General features: G+C 41.0%; 1 protein-coding gene across 7 annotated transcripts in view; it reads right to left on the minus strand.

Annotated features, from left to right (window-relative positions):
• Positions 1–20,977, minus strand: part of syt1a (synaptotagmin Ia) — a 262,791-nt gene that overhangs the window by 55,337 nt on the left and 186,477 nt on the right. For all 7 annotated transcript variants that reach the window (XM_034673888.1, XM_034673889.1, XM_034673884.1 and 4 more), the window contains one exon: positions 7,912–8,115. In XM_034673888.1, coding sequence (XP_034529779.1) covers positions 7,912–8,086 — 175 coding nt within the window. In that variant the 5' untranslated portion in view covers positions 8,087–8,115. The remainder of the gene's footprint in view (positions 1–7,911; positions 8,116–20,977) is intronic.

Genomic DNA, 20,977 nt, shown 5'->3' on the forward strand with positions numbered 1-20,977 from the left:
ATGCCCCCCTTCCCTCGTGAATCACTCCCTGGATCCATCAGGTCTGCTGAACCTTCAGAAAGCTTCATAAAGCTCCTAACGACTCATCTGTGCAGACGTGCCTTCATGTAACCTCCTATTCCAGTTTTATGATTCTGTGTTTATTGTTTTGTTTGTCTGACTTTCCTTTGTGCTACATAAATAACATTTTACTCATTAACTTATATCGCCCTCAAATGGCACCAAAATATCCCTAACCTCCTCATGGGGTGAGAACAAAGAGGATCTTCTCCCCATCTGTTGCCCGACTCCTGCCTGAATGTGATCTTTGGTTTGGACCGGCTCCACTCGGCGTCTCAGTAAACTTTTGTAAAGCGAGGGCAGAGAGTTTGTGTCAAGGCTTGACGCCAGAGCAGCAGGCAGGCAGAGATGAACGGCTCTGCTGAGCCACCGCCGTAATCCCTTTTAATAAACTCTGCTGTCTGTCGACTGTGAGCGGCCTCAAAGTCAAACAACTTATGGATCTTTGTGCTGCTTTTCTTTTAGTGTTGTTCAAAGAGGAGCCATGAAGTTTTGAAGTCGTATGTTTGGTCTTACTTTTGCACGTTCAGCCGTATGACGCTCGCTTCAGTCAGCAGGAAAGGAAGACAGCGGGATTCTCCTAAAAGAGGAGCTCCAAACTTGAGAAGATCATTCATGCTTGAAGATAAATTACACCAGAAATTGCAGATTTTTCAATCATAATCAAATATTCAAGACTTTAGGAGTCATTAATTGATATAAAGACTTCAAGATCGGTCTGTTTCCAGGGTTTAAAAATGTCTGAGGGTGCCTTTTACCGCCTGAAAGCATGAATCCTCAGATAAAAGAGGGAAAAAAAAAAAAGCATAGCATTATTTATTTTCCTGAAATGTCAATCGCTCGTCTGTGATATTTGAAGTAATGGCTGCAGGAGCCGGCAGTCATGGATCAAATAGCCTCGTGTTCAGAGGTTAATTGTTATCGGGAAGTGAAGCCTTGGGTGTTTAGAAAACTTACCAAGAAATCCAATACGCTGGTTTCCTCTGAGCAAACCTCGCTGCTCAATGAGGAGTCACAATATGGTTTAGTGCGATTACACAGCCGGACCTCAGCGTGTGTGAGAGTGTGTGTGTGTGTGTGTGTGTGTGTGTGTGTTTCTTTTGAAGTAGAAGGCTGGTTCTTTCATAAATTGATGAAAAGGGTTGATTTTGATGCAGAACTAATAACATCAAACACATCAGAGTAATGCCATCAGGTTGATCAATTTGAGTTATCACATATCGGCTCTGTATTCGATCTTCAGAACGTGGGCGGTTTATTTTTACACTTCTTCATCTTCCTCTGTGTTCACTGGTGTTTTTTTATCTCCTGTGTTTCAGTTTGATTTGCAGCTTTCTCTGTTTTTATTCTTTGTTATTAGATTTCTTGTGTTGCTCGAAACAATCGAGCTATTTGAAGACGTCTTCTGAAGCACTCTGAACTCACGGCAAACATTTCTCAACATTTTCTGACGTTTATATTAACACATTGATTACAAATACTCAGGAATAATCACTTCCTGTTAGCTGCAGCTCATATTATAGTACATTATATTAGATTTAAAGCTGGGGTTGGTAATCAGATTTAGATACACTTTTTGTCACACTGGTTAAAATGATCTTTATGTCCTGATGGTAATCAATACATGATGTGTTCCTAAAAAAGAGTGAAAAAAAACTGCTATCTACAGCCGGAGTAAACCTGGGAAAACACTAACCAATCACCGTTTTTTGGCTCCCCAAATTTTAAACCAATCAAATCCCGTCCAGCCATTCTGCCCTCCTCCTGCGCGTACATTTCCCCGGCGTGCACTCCTCCGAGTCCCCGTCCCCTGCCTCTACTTCCCCTGACTCTATTTACTGCCCCTCTCGCTCGACCTTGGGCCTGTCCCCTCTGACCTGAGGAAGAGGACTGATTCCCACAAGAATCCAGATGAACTAGAGCAGATCATAAATGATGAGCTTGTGGAAATAGATAACTGGTTCAGGTGCAACAAACCTTCTTCAAATATCAACAAAACAAACTACACTGTCTTCCATTCCCTTAAAAAACTAACATTAAGCAAATCTTTCCCAAAATAAACAGACAGAATATTCTAAGAGTCAGCTCTACAACATTTCTGGGGAACCTCATTGACATATTTCTTAATTTCAAATGTCATATTGAACATCTAACAACTATCGAAAAATGCTGCTTTGCTTTCTGAGTTGAGACATTTTCTTCCACTCTCAGCACTACTCATCCTTTACAAGACGTTATTTGAGCCTCACCTACATTACTGCAATATCATATGGTGGAACACATTTCCAACTCTTTTAAAAAAAACCTTGAGACTCTCCAAAAGAAAGTCATACCTCTCCTATCATGATCTGAGTTTACTTCTCCAACCGAATACTTTTCAATCGTTATAATCTTCTGAGGCTAACTGAGTACAATGACCTCCAGAATGCCTGTATAATGTACCAGACTGTCCACAAACTGAACCAGAAGTTGTGGGAGCTCATTCAAATCTTCCTACCCATGCACACACATGCCACCAGGAATAAAAACGAAGGTTAAAATGTTCCAGCTTTAGCATTGTATGCAGATATGGAATGAGCTTGACAAAGGGTTAAAAAGGCTAACATTGCAACTTCTGTATGATTAATATCAATGCATCCATTAATCTATGTATGCAAGGACAATATTGGGATTTTCTGTTGTTTGTTTGTTATGTCTGTTAGTATGTTCAGGGTTCCCACTCTTTTCCAGAGATCATTTTCCAGGACATTTTCAGTGATGATCAAGCTGGTATGACAGTCTAAATTTAGTTCCTCATTTAGTTCCTGAATAGTCTAATATGGCCACAAATGTTGAATGGGGATGTGTTTTTTTAACCGTGTCACTGTGTAACCAGTCATGGAATAATTTTCCAGGACAATCCGTGGTTTTCCAGGACATTTGACTTTTTCTCCCATTTTCCAGGTGTTTTCCAGTACTGGAAAACTGGTCAACTGTTTTCCAGGTTTTCCAGGACGTGTGGGAACCCTGATGTTGTTGTTGTATCTTGTCTGTTGCCACTTTATTTGTGGGAAATTTGGCCCCCTATTAAAAGCTTTAAATAGCTTCCTTGGGGTCACCCCTTTCCACACATCCAACCATTGTGAAAATGTTTACTGAATATATATAGATGTATATTTGTAATGATGTGTGTGAATAAACTAAATTAAAGTACTCTCTAAACTAATCTTGTAAACATTTTGTGGCTTGAATAAAACAATGAAGTAAATTCAGAAAGACTGACATGAAGTCTGCAGCTTCCTGCTCGCTCCAGCCACCAGCTGACAGATGGTGCTGCTGAAATATCCCCTCGCTCAGAGATGAGTCCTGCAGATCCTGATGGACAGACATTCAGCAGCAGCCCCATGCGACCAGCGTCAAAGCCAGCAGAGCTTAAACTGGGTTATTAAACCCAGAAGAAAACTTCTGCAGCAGCAGCAGCGTTTCAACAGCGTTCAGCTTCTCCTCTTGCATATTCCCTCGCTGAATCTGCTACCTGGCTCTCTCCAGACGGTATCGATATTTGGAGGAGTAAACAAGTCTCGGGCATTCATCACCAGCCTGGCAGCGCCGAGGAGCAGACTCACCGCTCCTGATTGAAGGGCGAGTTGAGAAAACAGTAATTTAAAAATCCTGTCTCACTGACAGGGCGGCTTTTTATTGGACGCTCAGAAAACTTTTCTGCCTATGGAAAACAAAACCCGCTCTGATTTAGTTCTTCGATGTCAAAACTTGGAGGCAATAACAAATCGATTCCTTAGCTTCTGAAAATGATGTGAGAAGCTGTCGACTCGGGCTACTTGAGGCAGGAGGAGCAAATCATTATCAGTCAAGGACTCTCTTTGCTAAGGCAAAGAGGATTTCACTCAGTCAGCCTCTGCACGTATGCATGAATGAAGACCTGAAGCGGTTTAATTTTGGCTCGAGTCGTCTGACCTCAGATTAGGTCTTTTATTTTGGTAAATATGAAACCTGGTTTCAAACTACCTGCGTTGTTACATCTCTAGAGAGAGGATGATGTGATTCAGATCATGGCTCTTTGAAGGAACACGTCTTGTGAGAACTATTCCTCCACTGAGTTTCTTTTTCCTTTTAGCTGATGTTGGCTGTATGTCCATCCATTTTCTCCTGCTTATCCGGGGTCGGGTCTCTAAAGTAGCAGTCCAAGCAAATTTGACCCAGACATCCCTCTCCCCAGCAACACTTTCTAGCTCCTCCTGGGGAACCCTGAAGTGTTCCATGACCAGGCGGGATATATAATCCCTCATCTGAGTTCTGGGTCTTCCCCGGGTCCTTCTCCCAGTTGGATGTCCCCGGATCACCTCTAAAGGGAGGTGTCCGGGAGGCATCCTTATCAGATGCCCGAACCACCTCAGCTGACTCCTTTCGACGTGAAGAAGCAGCGGCTCTACTCCGAGCTCCCTCTGGATGTCTGAGCTCCTGACCCTCTCTCTAAGGCTGAGCCAGACTCCCTTCAGAGGAAACTCCTTTCAGCCGCTTGTATCGTAGATCTTGTTCTTTCTGTCATGACCCACAGCTCATGATCCTAGGTGAGGGTTGGCATGTAGACCGACTGGTAAATTGAAAGCTTTGCCTTCCAGTTCAGCTCCCTCTCCATCTCAGCACAACGGTCCGGTACAACGCCCGCATAACTGCTGACGCTGCACCAATCTGCCTGTCAATCTCCTGCTCCACTCACGAGCAAGACCCTGAGATACTTAAACACCCCCACTTGGGGCAAAGACTCGCTCCCCGCCGAGAGAGAGGGCAATCCACCTCTTTCCGGCAGAGAACCATGGCCTCATACTTGGAGTTACTGACTCTCATCCCAACAGAAATACATTGTCGAAATTCTGAGCCCCTGAACTGGAGACCCTCCTCCCCCTGGCTGCGCCTTGAGATCCTGTCCATAAAAGTTACGAACAGGATCGGTGTCAGAGCTCCTGACCCGATCTTTAAGGCGGATGGATTTTTTCCAAAACATGTCTCTGAAGTTGGGCTGCATCTTCTTTAAGGTTGTACTTTGAATGCTAACAAAGAGAAGAGGACCTGAACCAGCTTAGAGGTGAATAAGAGCCACCTGCTTAACAGAAGTGGGATGAGGAGCTCAACTCAAGATATAAGAAGAAACTGTAAAAAGTGAGACATATGATTTAGTCTCCTTCAAGTCGTCTCAAAAACAGATTGTTTGGAGACGTAACCTCACTGATCTGTGGAGAGGAATGACTTGTGGTTTCGTTGCTCAGGAAACTTCCTCAGGAGCTCTTTTGGTTGTGAGAATTACTGCAAAGCGTCCCGGTGGATATATCTATATTTAGTTTCTGCTGAATGCTGAACCACAGGCTGCTTTTCTCACGGATGACTTCATCATTTCCATAATGTCGTATATTTGCAGTAAAATACTTCAGGCGAGGACATTTGGATGCAGAAGGTTTCGGTTAAAGAGTACTGATGGGGATTAAAGCTGTTTGAAGGAAGAGAAATATTATGACTCCTCTCCTTCAGAGCAGAATTGACTAACTCTTCTTTTAAACAAAGAAGAAACTGGGGAGTGGATTTTGAATGCAACTATTTGGCTCATAGATGCATTATTGGCAACGACTGGACTTTAAGTCGTACGAAATAATCTGTCAAAGGAGTCACAGGATCTGAGGATGAGTACAACAGAAAGGAAAGTGAACACAGGGGGGATTTGTGTCTCTGCAGGAAGAACAGGACGTCTGCTTCAAAGGAGTCAGGTCCTGTAGTGAGAGTCAGCATGAGCTCCGCTGTAAATCTAGATTTAATTTTCTGGTGAATGCATAAACCCTTAGATCTCCCTGTAGTCCTTAATCCATCACCAACATGTTGCAATGTAAACAATACTGAAAACTGTCCCAGTGATAATGTGGATGTGAGTGTTAAAAAGCAGGAACAGTTGTGATATGTGAAAATGAAGAGACAGTTTTGACTTAATCAGACAGAAAACAGAAACTCAAACAGCGAGTGATAAAGTCAGTCACGCTGAATTTAACGATTTATCATGTCAAACTCATAAATTATTGTTGCCAGATGTTTATTCTCCACTTCAGATGTGATTACTTCTGTCATAAGATAATTCAGGGAGGCTTTTCCATCTGACTTGTTCACAAAACACTGAATCTGTCTTTTTTTTCCTGAGCGACAGAAAACGGAGGAGACAGAAGGTAACGAGTTCACCTGATCCACGTGAAGTCTTTATCACTGAGGTGATGTTTCCTGTGCGTCACACAGGAAAGTTCACATACGTTTACTGTTGAGTCATGACTGAATCAGGCTCACGCTACGGTCACACTGAATGGGATCACGTGAACTAGAGAGAGAGCGTTCTGTAGACGCATCACGTGTAGTTTTAAGATACCAGAGAAGTATCCAATATTTAAGTTGGTTTGAGATAAATGTACACCTCACTGCATTTTCTACCTGCTTCTAATTATCTCCATGGATTTGTTTTATAGTTTAAAACACCTGTAGACAGCCCCCTGGTGCAATCATGCATGTCATAACCAATTCACTGTTTAGAAAAGGGGACAAATTCCAGTATTGAAAAAGTGAAGCGAATGTGGAGTGCAAAAAACTGCAGTTCCTTGAGTGTCCACTTGAGGCTGTCTCCAAAAACCAAGACCATAGAATATATAATAAATGGACGTAATATTCGTGACGTCACCCATCTGTGTCTGAACCGCATCCAATATTTTTATATCCAGTTTCTAGATCAATTAAAAGTTAGTTGATGTCTGTATTTCCAATATGGCAACCTCCACTGTTGGCCTATTCGGAAACCAATAGGTGACATCACTGTGACCACATCCATGTTTTGTATGGTTAAGGAACATTTTGTAGTTTGGAGAGAATCCTATTAGTGCATCCAAACTAAAACCAAGGTGTTGTATAAACTGTGTAATTTTGAGTTCACCAGAGGTTATAGAAGTTTCTCTAATGTGTATGTTTTGTGGGAAAGAAAGCACCTTAAAATGTCCCACATGACCACATAAATGTACTGAGTTATTGCAATAAAATCAACATTTGGGTCATGAGGGTCTACCAGGAGCACAAACACAAAAATAACTTTTAACTGTCCGAAGTTTCAGCCAATAACTGTTCTTAATTTCTGTTGTTCAGATGGTTCATTTGTAGATTACTCAATTATTTGTTTAGTCAACAAAATATCAAAAAGTAGAAAAAAAAACGTCTTTTAAAATGTCCAAGAATCCAAAGTGGCATCTTTACATTGACTTAACATGCAACTAATCATCCAGATTAGCAGTACAAGGGTTAATTTATCATAATGAAATACATTTTCAACTAAACTCATCATAGTTCATGGTTTCAGTCATTTTCTTTCAGTAGACACGTCAAGCATTTTCTGTTTTCTTCTACTTTCAGAGTTTTGTGTTTTTTTCCTTTTACCTGTAAACATCCTTTTCACCTTCTCCGGCACTCTGGAGACTGAATGCTTTATTTATTGATTGTAAAAATAAACTCAGAGTCATTGCTGATAAAAGAACACCCATTGTAACCTCAACCCAAAGATGTTTACTTCACAAGCAGAGAAAGGTAGCCAAATTCAAAAAAGGCTGAAGCCAGTCGATATGCTGACGATACTCAGTTTTATATCTGTCTCACCTTCTGACCCCAAAGCACTTCAGACTCTTGCTGCATGTCTCAGACACATAGAAGTGAGTAATGGGTATGAACTTTTCAAGAGAGAATGAAGTAAAAACTTAACTACATGAAAAACTTCACCCAGAAACTTCACAAACTTCACAAACGTCTCAAAGAGTGGATCAAACTGAAGTCAGTGAAAACACTCACATGGGATTTTGTTGAGCTCGTTCATGAACTTGTCCTTCAGCTTGGAAAAGGCCTCGTCCTTCTCGCCGCTACCTGGGCCGGTCATGTTGGTGGTGTTGGAGCCAGCTATGGAAGAAGAGGCGGTGGTGGACGACGGCGCCGCTGCCGCCAGCGCTTCCCTTCGACTCTCACTCATGGTGGCGATGCTGGGAAGCCCGGCAGATGCTGGACGGACAAAGAGAAAGAGGAAACAGAGAGGGTTAGATCTGGTGGGTTTTTTTGTTGCTGCTGCGACAGATGCGTGTCAGAGGCAGGGAGCTCCAGGCGAGATGACTGAGCCGACGCAGAGCGTGCAAGCAGCTGCTGGCCCAGCCTGGGTAAACATCAGCTGGGGTCCGCGATGAGTCGGCCAGCACGCTGAATCCAGAACAAAGCAACTCAGTCACTGCTTAAAGTCCAGATTAGCATCACAGAGCCTGGATGAAATGCTTATTTATGACTCGCACACAGCTCGGCAGTAAATTTAAGAGCTGCTACCGGCTTCATTGAAATTTTATTCCTTAACAAGTCGGCTCAAAGAACATTGAGTAACGTTCACAGACGATTACTCAGTGCTATCTTCTCACACCAGGGTCTTTGAACACAACAGGTGTGTTTACCTAACATTCAGCTCTATTGTGTGGCGGTGGAAGGAGGGAATGTATCATGTGTGCTTTATGAGTTTGTTTGGACTGCATGTTTGGACTCACCCTCGTGTCTGTGCAGAGTTATAAGAACCAAAATACAGACTTCCTTCAGCGAGGAGGAGGCTGTGGTGCTTGAATGAAGCAGCAGGTGTTGCTAACAAGGAGCGTTCTAATCACTCTGACCCATTTTTCAAAAGTTGATTATTGCTCAGTTTATTTATTATGCTGTAAATAAGTGTCAGAATACAACACGTGTTCACTTTTGCACTAAATCTGTTAATCTCTGTTGGTGGAAGACACGGAATGAAAGAGGTGTTGGATGTTTTGTTCACCTGCTTCCTGTGCGTCACACACCAAAGTACACTTTCATTCACTGTGGAGTATTGAATGAAGCTCACACTGTAATCGCAGTAAAAGCACCGGATGTTTTTTTATCTCTAATGGATTCACTTTTAACCACAGAGATAGAAATTATAAACACATCACAGGAGTAAAAATGCTGAAAAATGGCGGTCATGAAAGAGGTAACACCTGCACGCTGATGTTTTCTGTGAAGCTTTGATGCTTTTACAAGTATTCAATGGCTTGGTCTCATTTGAGACTGAGGTATATTTGATATTTATCTACCAGGGCTTTATGGATGGTTTATAACATCTGTGAAGCACCCTTGTGTTTGGAGATAATCAAATCAGACAATACACGACTATCCTAAACAGGAAGTGCTGCTAACGAGGATCAATTTAAAGCTCATGTGAGGAACTTAATGTTAGTGCTGATTTTGGTGAGAACAAAGCGATGGGATTTCTTTAATGTTGCTGTAAACCATCTCAAGTCACACCTTCACCCTCTCAGGTGTTAAACACGACCATAAAGAATTTATTTTATTTTATTTATTTATTTATTCATATATTTCAGAGATCTGTTTTATTTTAATTTCTACACATTCTATACAAAAGATAAATGTAAACAATTAAAGCAAGTGATGTTTTTTGTATAAGAAACACAATAAGGGAATGAACGAAAAATCAACCAATAATTATAAATGATAATAATTTAAAATAAATAGAAATGAAAATGAAAAATAGTGAAACTACGATAAGATAAATAGGTTGATATTTAAAAAATAAATAAATGCAAAAGGTAAAAAAGCAATACGAAAAAAAAAATATATATACATAAAAAAAAAAAATTCATAAAAAAAATAAGTAAAAAATTATCATAAAGAATTTAAATCTGGTTGCTAGTCTAGTTTGCTTTTGTTGCTCATAAAGAGGCCTCACTGTTAGTTTCAGTCTGTTTCAGTTAAAACTCCACACAGGAGCTTTAATTCTTCTGATGTGTTCCTAAATCATCGATTATTACTTGGAATATAGAACGCTCAATTTAGGGCGGTGCAATTAATTGCAATTACCTTGTTATAGAGACATGAGCGTTCACAACAAACACATTAAGAAAAGTCTGAATTTACTACAACAAATACAAATATTATTTTATGTAACAAGCAATTCATTCTGAACTCACTGAACATGCTTGTATTCTCCCCACTGAGCCTGATATAATATAATGACCAGGCTGTCAAAACATTTTGATGCAGTCAGATGAAGCTTAAGTGAGCTAATAGTTACCCTCAGATTAATTGGTGCAGATTTAACAGCCGTTCATGAACTACAGAACAAACAACAACAAAAATCATGTTTTAAAAAACAGAACAAGAAAATAAACAAAGTAAAGCTTGAGTTTCATTCAGATCACAGACTTCTGACAGCTGAGATAAGAGCTTTGAAAATGGACTTAGAGGGGAATGAACGACAGGGGATTGGTGGATGACAATGGAAGAAGGCGAGGCTGGTTTGGCGACATGGTTCCCAATTGGCGACTGATGACGAGTGAATTACAATGACAAAAACAGCAGAAATCGCTATTGCAATATTGAACTATGTTATTGCATGTTGCATATTTATCTCATATACTGCAGACCAAGTTCCAGTTCCAATGCAAAACCAAAGAGGTGTCAAAGTCTGTCACTGAAGACAAAAACACAACATGTGTAAGTAGTGGAAAATAACTCCACATAAAGTACTTTACATTTATTTATTCGTGTCAAACAGCATGTGAGAGACTTGGAGGCGTAAAAAATTAAGAGTTTTAATGGGACAAAGTTTTCATAAAGCGCAAAACTGACCCGTCCTCTTCTCAGGCATCTCTCCTTGATCTCCTGCTGTAACTTGAGGTCGAGTCAGGGCTCTGTGAGTACCATGCTACAAACAGAAACTATGTACTGTCCACACGTACGTTGTAATTTGGCCCTGTCTCTGTAGCAATCAGAGAGGTAAATGGATGCTCTTGTTGTTGTGTTTTCCCCAGCAGGTAAAGGTTGACGGCCCGGTCTCCTCCTGGTCTCCTCCTTTGTCACGGCACAGTGCTCATTAAACTCGTCTTTCCCCCCGTTTAAAGTGTCACTTCATAAAGGACGGCACACTGATGCAGACAGACTTTTAAAAGTTTGTGTGTAATTGAAAAATCTAAATGTTACCCTCAAAGTGGCCTCCGGTGAAATCTGCTTGGAAACCTCAAAGAGCGGAGGAAATCTGCTGCTGCAATTTGCCTAATAAAAGCTTTAAAAACATGAAAAAGCTCAGTGAGCTGGAATCCAATTCATGTTCCTTTGAATGTATAAAATTGAGTTTGAACAAGCACAGAGACAATTTAGAGCGAATTACAGCTGAGATATAAAGTTTCTTTTCAATATTTCTGCTCCTCAGATACAGTTTAAATGTATCAGCCGGGCGTACGGCTGCAGTAATACAGAATATTGGTGTCAATGCAACTTCTAGATAAATCACAAGCACACACATCTGATGAACCGGCTGCCTTTGCGCAGCTTCACTGGAGGAGCTGTGTAGTCCAGGAGTGTCTTGTTTACTTATGTCTGATTGAAGTTGTGGGGGAGGAGGGATCATTTCTTATTCTCTGTACTCTGAGATTTCTCTGCTCATCTGGGAAATCGCTCGGCAGCTTTCCAGCGTTTTAACTAAGCTTTCATCTCTGCTGCTGTGGAAGGAGACGCCAAGAACAACCACATGTAGGGAGTGTTTCTGAACAGAGGACACTCCTCTCGGCTGAATTGTTTTGTTTTTGCACCTCTGATTGTTTTGGGGGGAAATTTCTTGCACTTATTTCAAGGTTTTTCTGGGAGACAGACACAAGAGAAGGAAGAGCAGAAGAATCTTGCACTATCTTATCTCAACTTCTGTTAAAGCTCCTCTAGGGAACTGTGTTTGTGTCGATTCTGGCGCCCCCTGTGGCCAAAGCCGAACCTCTTAAAACTCTGCTGCTCTTGTCCAGTAGTCCAGAGTGTTTCATGACAAATTATCCTTCTTCCTTTTAACAGTGGACCGTATCATTCACTGTGAATATCTGCTGTTAAAATGTAAAACAACAGGCTGTTACATCAGCATGCGTGTCTCACACCTTCCCCCAACATCGGTTTACTGATAGAGATGAGTCATGATTTTGGAATATCTGAATATTCGTTGATTAGAAGAAATCAAATATCTCATGTTGTTATCATCCTATTTTTTTTTCTTAGTCCCCAGTGACTCTCATCTGAAGCTGCTTTCTAACCACCAGTTAAAACAGAAGAAGAAGAAAGACGAGGAACTCCTTCAAAGAATTAACAAAACTGAGGTCAAGAAGAAACTTTGCGAGTTAAACTAGCTTAACATCAGTCTTAACAAAAGAGCAATGCACCCAGCAGAGGGGTGGGTGGGATAATTGGATTAGTTATCAAATTGTTCCCAGTGACTATGGAGTTGTATTTTTGCTGTAGATGCCCATTGATGGTTACAGGCATTTAAAACATCAGTATTAAAGTTATCAGTCTTGTGGTTAATGGTCTTGTTTGTTTCGTGGATCAATAAGAGGACCAGCTACAAAATCCTCAAAGGAGATTTAGAAACGCGGGTGTATAGACAACAAAGCTTTCAAATCTAATGGTTGAAAGCTCAAAAGTCAGAGCCCAAATGAAGAAATAGAGTGTTTCTACATGATCTAAACTCATATTCAATGTTTAATCTTTACTTGAGGATGATGTGTGTTTAAGTTTGACCCGGGAGGACAACAATTGTAATTATTTGCTGGTTTCAAAACAATATCCTAACTAAACATTCACAAGAAGGAGCCTGTGGAAATTCATGAAGAGATGCTGAGCTGATCATAATTGTTGCCAAAATAATTCAAAAATTATGTTTTTTTAAATCCCAAATCAAGGAATAATTTAATGTACATAAGACATGTTGACAATAAATAATGGTTCAAAGTTGTACGAATGAGTTCAAAGGAAGTTTGTGAAAAAGATAAAATACAGAATCTGATGAAACTTTATACGACATGGTTTTTAAACAGACATGACTAGGAGGATAAAAGCTGCGCAGACCAAACAAGGAAAATAATACAAGGGTTAATGATAACCAGTATATATGGACAGTTGATTGGTAATGTTTTTGGCCAGGGTGATGTTTTTTACTCTTCCTCATCTATCCTTCCATTTTTCCAACATTGAGTCCTTCTTGTGTGTCAAACAGGGAGCAGTTAATATCACCACCAGGGCTCCAATCTCTAACAGCCTCCAATTCAGCACCACGGACAGCGACTGATTGATGTGACCATCAGTAACCATGATGCTTTACGAGTTATAGCCAAGAAATGTAATTTCAAACATCAAAGTTAAACAGTGAAAGTGTTCAATGAATGCAAGGACGCTCAGATTGTGTATATGAAAACTATTAGTGGAGGGATTCACCATTCTCAGAATGATAGTATATGGTCTAAACTCTTCAAACATGCATCCTGACACATCACATACAGTCTGATTTTCTTAGCTTGTTTTGGTCCAAAGTTTGAGTAGTTTTCAGAAGAAGAGCAGGCTGTGTGAACTGAAGTCAAACTAATGAGCATCCATTAAACTAGACTCACTCTGATGAGCTGTCAGTCCTCCAGGTCAGAGTTATTTGAAGTATCTCATTACTTGTATATCATGTCAAAACTCTGCTGACTTCCTGTTTTATGCATGATATGAAACAGGGAAACATCAACATCTCTAGAATCATTTGGTTAAAAGTTGGACTGTATCATATCAGCTTGTTTTCTGGTGAATCCTGGTGTCGTGAGAATCTGTGATAACCTTGATAACCCCGTCAGAGGTGTCTAAAAACTCCTGAGTTTATTCTTGACTTCTTTTTGACTCAGTCCCACACTCTTACATCCAAAACCTCATCCTTAAAATCCACCACTGAGGAGAAAAAGAGAAGCTCAGGCTCGCTGATGATGTTCTGCGCTGTGAGAGCAGCAAGCCTTCTGCAGTAATGGCCAATTAGCTCGGCTGGCAGAAGCCAAACCGCAAGCTGAGACAATTAGCATTCCAAGCCGCCAGATACGAGCAAGTCGAGCTGAGTGGTCACAAGAAACCAATTCAGCGCTGGTCAGACGCAGCAGGTAGTGCTTCTGTAGAGGGATAACAGGGTGCTTAAAAAGTTCTCCAGAGGAACACCTGAGGATTGTTATGGTTTAATTTTACACTCCAGTTAAAGACAAGAAATGAAGGCTCATATTCTGCCGTAGACACAGACATGACACAGTTATAGAAATGTCACCTCAGCAAACCAACTCATTGGAAGCCTTTTGATGACTCAGCTGAATGTATCCGAGCTGGAGTCCCATGTAGAGCTGCACAGACGATCTAATTTAATCACCTTACCATGGTTAAAGACACATGACTGACAGTGATTACTGATGTTTAAGATGTGTGTGGTCGTTGATGAAAATAGTATTTCAAAGAAATGTATTACCCTTTTTAATTCATGCATCATGTTTTCTGTACATGTTCTCCAGTACACACTAATGTTCCCTCAAAAGCCACAAGAATCTGCTCAACTTGTTTCCCTTCAGTTCTCATTTCCACACAAACACACTCTTCTTTTCTTTACCCGTGTGTGTCATCAAGCCACCCAAATAACACCACTCACATTTTGAGTTAATGACATAATGAACAGAACAAACAGAGAGAGCAGAAAAACATCTGCAGCAAATCTGGCTGGGATCAGGTGTGTGTTTGTGTGTGTTAGTAAAGCAGAGGGACAAAGTGAGCACTAAGAGTAAAGCTGCAGCACTAATGAGCATTAACAAACTAACGAGTGTAAGTGACCATAAAGTCTGTATCTTTAAAAATATAAAAGTTATTATCCCAGGTCTTCCTGTTTTAAGTATTTGGGCTGTTTTGAAAAAAATAACTTAAGACTGACATTTTTAATCTAGCTTCTAATTTGAAGTAACTTATTATTTAGCCCTGGAGAGCATTATTATAATCGATGTTTTAACAATATTTATTTATCTTATTTATTTACTTATTTATTTATTTATTTATTGTATATATATGATCTTTTTAACTTTAACACATTTTTTACTTGCATTCTACCCTTACTTATTTTATTAATTTGACTGTATTGATTTTATCTAATACATTTTACTGTATTTATTTTATTTGAATAATTTTACTGTATTTATTTTATTTTGTTAAAGCTGGGGTTGGTAATCAGATTTAGATACACTTTTTGTCATACTGGTTAAAATGATCTTTATGTCCTGATGGTAATCAATACATAATATGTTCTTAAAAAAGAGCGAAGAAAAGCTGCTATCTACAGCCGGAGTAAACCTGGGAAAACACCAACCAGCCTTTTTTGGATGCCAAAATTTTAAATAATTCAAATCCCGTCCTGCCGTTCTGCCCGCCTCCTGCGCGTACATTTCCCCAGCGTGTACTCTGAGTCCCCGTCTCCTGCCTCTGCTTCCCCTGACTCTACTAACTGCCCCTCTCGCTCAACCTCGGGCCTGTCCCATCCGACCAGATGAGGTGCTCTGACAGCTCTCACCACGGGGGCTCTGACAAGCAGAAGAATGAATGACATTTACTAAGTCCTACAGAAATGTAGATGTTGTAGCGTCTGTCCGGACGCTGTAGGGATGACGAGCCGATTCGTGAACACGTTGATCCTTAATAACCGGTCACTGTCAGCCGTGATCACGCCAACCAACAAAACAACAATCAATGTTTGAATGAATGAAGAACTTCTCCTCTTGTCTCTCCTCTCTCCAGCTCACACACTCTACACCTCTCCTGATGCCTTCACTGACTGTCAACACTGTAGGAATTAAGAGCATCTACACTGAACAGGTTTAACAAACAGTAGAGCTGTTACAGTGTTATATATGTGTTATAACTTTTCTCCTGATATCGTGTCACCAGTACAACTGGATAATGCTAGAATGACAGTTGTGAGTACTAACAGCAGCCATGTTTGTTTGTGTTTTTAACTTTCACTATGAGAATGTTTTGGTGAGGACCGGTTTTGAATCAGTCACCATCATATGGTCGCAAGTCAGCGGCGCTCGTGCATGTGAGCGGGGGGTTGTTTTGGAGGAACTCTAGGGGGGGGGGGAGGGGTTAGACGGAGTCATGAGGAAATGCTACATTCAAATTCATGCTAGTTTTCCGTGACTACCAACCCCAGCTTTAATTTTATTTTATTGATTTAATTGTATTATTTTACTGTATTCATTTTATCGTATCAATTTTACTGTATTGATTATATTTGATTATTTTTACTGAATTAATTGTATTTTTATTCTTAAGTTTTTTATCTATGATCATGTATTTTATTATCTTACCATGTCTGTTGTTTCCTGTCTCTCTGTTCTTTTGTGAAGCACTTTGAGCTCCGTTCTTGTGTGTATGAAATGCTCTATTAATAAAGTTGAGTTGAGTTGAGAGGCTAAAATAATGTATGAGGTTAATACCCAACATATCAATATTCAGCTACAAGTAAAAACCTTGTGTTCCACCGTATTATCATCAAAATTCAGTCCAAGTTATCATAAAAATTTAAATTTGATGCAATGTTTGACCAGATGTTTTGCGCCAAAGGAGGCAGATCTTTTTGTTCTGGTCTAGCCCTGGCAAAAGTCCAGAAGCAGGAAATATGAAGTTTTAAAATAAACAATAAACAGTATGAAAATGTCCCTAAAATGATTTCAATGCTGATTAAAATATAATAATACTGTAGCCATAATTACACAGCCCTTGTCTCATGTTGAAACTGTATTAGGTTGAAAGAAAAATCAGCTTTCATTTGCAGGTATTCATAACTAACTCCTGCTGCCAGCTGACGCCTAACTCACTGTGAAAGCATGATATCACGGCGCTCCAGCTGTGATATTAACACCTAGCTAACACTTATTTAATAACATCTTTGTCTGCCACCAGGAGTTATTTTCAAGACATGCTGCAGCAGAAAAGTTTTACTGAAGAGAGAAAGTGAACCTGATGCTGAATCAACATGAACTGAAGATGACTGAAGTAGTAAAGAGTCGCCGTGAACTTTCCTTTACTGGGAACAAAGCAGCCATTGGTCGCCTCGGCCCTCTCAACCTCCCCGCTTTGTTGCGTGGTCGCCTACGCATGTCCATGTTCGCTCAGCCTCCCTTTGGTCACCCTTTGAAACGCTGCAAGGTTAGTGTGGGGGCTGAGCCATAGAGAGGCACGCTCAGCAGCGACAGAGATACTTCAACACAGGCGAGGACTTTTAGGGAGCACAATGACGCTCTGCAGAGTGCATGTGGGAGGCTTCTTGTATAGAAAGAGAATTGATCATGCTCTGAGGGTGGGGGGGTGCACGCAGGCTTTTACTCGATACCTCCAAGTGAGCTGATGTGAGGGGACAGAAGTGCGAACATAATGTGCTCTGATCTTGTACAAGGATGTGTGATATGTTGGATGGAACATTTTTGAAAAGACAATAATTACCCTTAAGAATTCAGAGTGGGTGCAAATGGGAATGTGAATGGCACCATTTCTTGGAACATGAAAGCTTTTAAAACTCTGCGAATGAGACGTGCTCCTGAATGAAAGAGAGCTTTTATATCATGTGGTCTTCTTTAAGGTGAGTCTCTGAACACAACCTGGACTGAAAACGAGCAGTGTGAGGTGTGGAGACCACCTCTGGAGTCTGTTATGCTTTTACCCACCAGGTCTCACCTCACAAGCAAAGAGTGAAACATGAAATCAGCTCGTATTTGCACTTTAATAACAACTTGTCCCTTCTCGCCTAAGATGACAGCGTCTGTATTAACTCCACAGCAGGTGATTCACCTGAAGAGCCGGTTTCATTCGCAGTGGAACAACCTCACTTATCTTTATGGAAAACTGAGAGCGTGTTGACCTCCAGCACTTTTCAAGGGCTGTCAGCACGATGTAATGATAGTGTATATATCCACTGAAACACAGAGCTAATATCAGCCCTACAGAGATGTGAACAATGGAAGACAGATTTAAATAATGTTGTTTTTTATCCTCCTGAAAAGAAGAGGTGGTCTCATAATCAGGGTCATCTTATATTCAGGTCAGTGTGGTATCTAGGCCCTGTGGATGAAACCAGCTGCAGATGATAAACAAACACAAGATCAAACATCCTCTTTCATGCTCTGTGTACCCCTGCCCCTCAGCATATAACAAAACTGACACACCCTGTGGTGATTAATACACTGAAGATATGGTCTCAGTTTAGGTCCCACTTTAAGTTTACGAAGAACACTGCCTCTGATAACAGGTAACATCCTGTTCCCACCATCTCTCTTGGACTCCACCTTTCAGCTGTGGTCTAATAAAGGCTTAAGATGTGTAAATGATCTCTATCAAGCCAATTATTTTACTACATTTGAAACAATGTACAGAATGGCATTCCAAATTCACACTTCTATAGATATCTTAAAGCACGGAATTTTGTCAAGAAGCTGTTTGGGCCCTTCCCATCTTCACCAATAGATGATTTACTTGCTTGGGACTAGGGGTGGGAATTGATAAGGTTTTATCAAAGTCAATGTCATTGTCGATTCTGCTTATCAATCCAATTCCTTATTAATCCTCCTAACGATTCCTGAGTATTATTTTGAGGGGAAAAAAAGTAGTTCTACAAAGCCTTCCGCACCAAAAGGAACCATTTTATTTTTTCCAAAATGATGTCTGCATGAGACTGAACATGAACATATTCAACTTGAACATACTGAACAATAGGTTGACCTCATTCTCGGCCGTGTGAGTCCGAACATGACCCCTGGGGCCTGGAGGAAATAATTTGAAGTTGGAGAGGAAAAACGCTTTTCCTCTGGAGATATTTTACCCGCTCTTGGTGCCTCATTTTCAGCCACGTGAGTCCGGATGTGGCCCCTCGAGCCTGAGGGAAAGCGTCCTGACTCCGAAAGGGGAGAGGTAGGCGGGGGTTCGCCTCCCCGACACGAACATATTCACATGAAACCCTTCTCCACTTCGGCCCGACACGAATCCCAAGCTTCAAGGCCGAGTCGACAAATGCTTCAGCATATTTGAGGTATTTGCACCTTTACATGAGATGACAGCGCTGCACTGATTGCAAACGGCATTGTTCTCATCTCTTTAACTAAAATGGAGCCATGCTTTAGAACGCTTCTCCCTCTCCATGTTCCCTCGTCGTTGAAGGAGTTCTGCGTTGCAGAGGGTGTGACATAATGCAACGTACCACGATGTGACGTCGTTCTGGGAAATTAATCGTTAAGAAGATTTAATAAAATTTGAGGGGTACAATTCTGATGGAATTGATCAATTGGAACCGGTTCTAAGTCGGATCTGTTTTTTGATTCCCACCCCTACTTGGAACCCTCTACAGCTAGGCCTGATATCCAAACTATACAGCTCAATTCAAGAAATGGCCAACCCTTCTCTGAACCACCTTAGGGAGAGGTGGACTGAAGACTTTGGGACTGACATTTCTGATGAAATATAGCAGTCTGCAATTTCAAGAATTCACTCTAGATCCATATGCATCAGACACGGCCTTTTACAGTTTAAGGTAATACATAGACTGCACTTCAGTAGGAGCAGATGTTCCCAGGCTTAGATAAGACCTGCTCCCGCTGCCACCAGGATGAAGCCACTTTGTACCCTTCTTTTTGGAGCTGCCCCAGTCTTATGCCATCTTTGTGACAGTCTCCACTAGAGATACGTCCTGACCCAGTCATTGCATTATTTGGAATTGTCCCCAGAGCACATGGTGATGCTTTATCCTTTCTGTCACTACTGGCCCGACGTTTAGTCTTGACTAACTGGAAATCCACAGAACCACCAGCACACAGGAAATGGGCGGCAAGTGTGATGGCCCATCTCAAACTTGACAAACTCAGATACTCCATTAAAGGCTCAGTGCAAGTATTTTTTGTCTGGAAGTCTGGAGTCCCTTCCTCTCTTACTTTGAACATAATGTAACCTCTACACAGTGAGCATTGTTTTATACATATGTTGTTTTAATCTGTATATTTTACATCTGGTGGATTGTTAGGCTTGGATTACCCAAGTTGTTTTGCTGTTTGTCAATGTGTTTTTGGTTGATACATGTTGCGATGTGTGAATTAATGTCTGAAAAAAAAAAGAAAAAAATCCAATAGAAAGATTTCAAATCAAACATTCTCTTTCATCCTCTTTCATTCCACTACAGGATGCAATGATCTGCTTTTTTCCCTTTCTTGGTTTCCCTCCAACCATCTCTACGGAGGTGTGCCTCTCAGGTGTAAAACCCCAACCCAATTACAGGGCCGCCAGATGGCCCAGCAGGTCCCCAACCACAGTGGCGATGCTGGCACACAGCTCCATCCTATCACCTCTCTCTCTCTCTTTCCATCTCTCCATCTCTCTCTTCCATCTCGTTGTCTAACTGGGTCAGCTCACTTGCTCCTTACCCCCTCTGTCCTTCCTGCTTTATCATCCTCTTACGTTACTTTGCCACCATTAGAGTTTATCTCTCCCCAACCTGGGAAGTCTCAGAAACATAAATACACCTCCAGTGACTGTTTTTTGGGTTTAACTTTGGACTGAGTAGTGGTTTCATGTGGATTTGTCTGGTCTCTGCTGGTTCCTGATTTGGCCGGCTTCCTCAGAGATATATCTGATGTTGTTTGAGGAAGAGATAAATCTGCCAAAATGAGCCTGAGCCAGAGCCAACACAGTCCATTTTGTTATTACATCTAAAACGTTACGCAGATGACAACTGATTGTATGTTACAGTATTGAAAGCAGCTCTTTATCCACATGTCAGGCCACATCCTTGGATTTGATGAGTCATGCACCATCATGAAACCCTTTCTGTGAAGGACTATCTGCAGATCGTCAACACATAATTTGGCTCTAAAGAAAGAAAGGATAAATTTAGGAGCTTTAATGGAGTCAAAAAAAGATATTCTTGGGTTAAGATCTGGACAGTCTGTCGGTATCATGTGGATTGCTCTCCTCCCAACTGGTCCCAGTTTTGGCAAGCTTGCTC

This window comes from Notolabrus celidotus, chromosome 21, assembly GCF_009762535.1.
Source record: "Notolabrus celidotus isolate fNotCel1 chromosome 21, fNotCel1.pri, whole genome shotgun sequence".
Classification (NCBI taxonomy): Eukaryota; Metazoa; Chordata; class Actinopteri; order Labriformes; family Labridae; genus Notolabrus; species Notolabrus celidotus.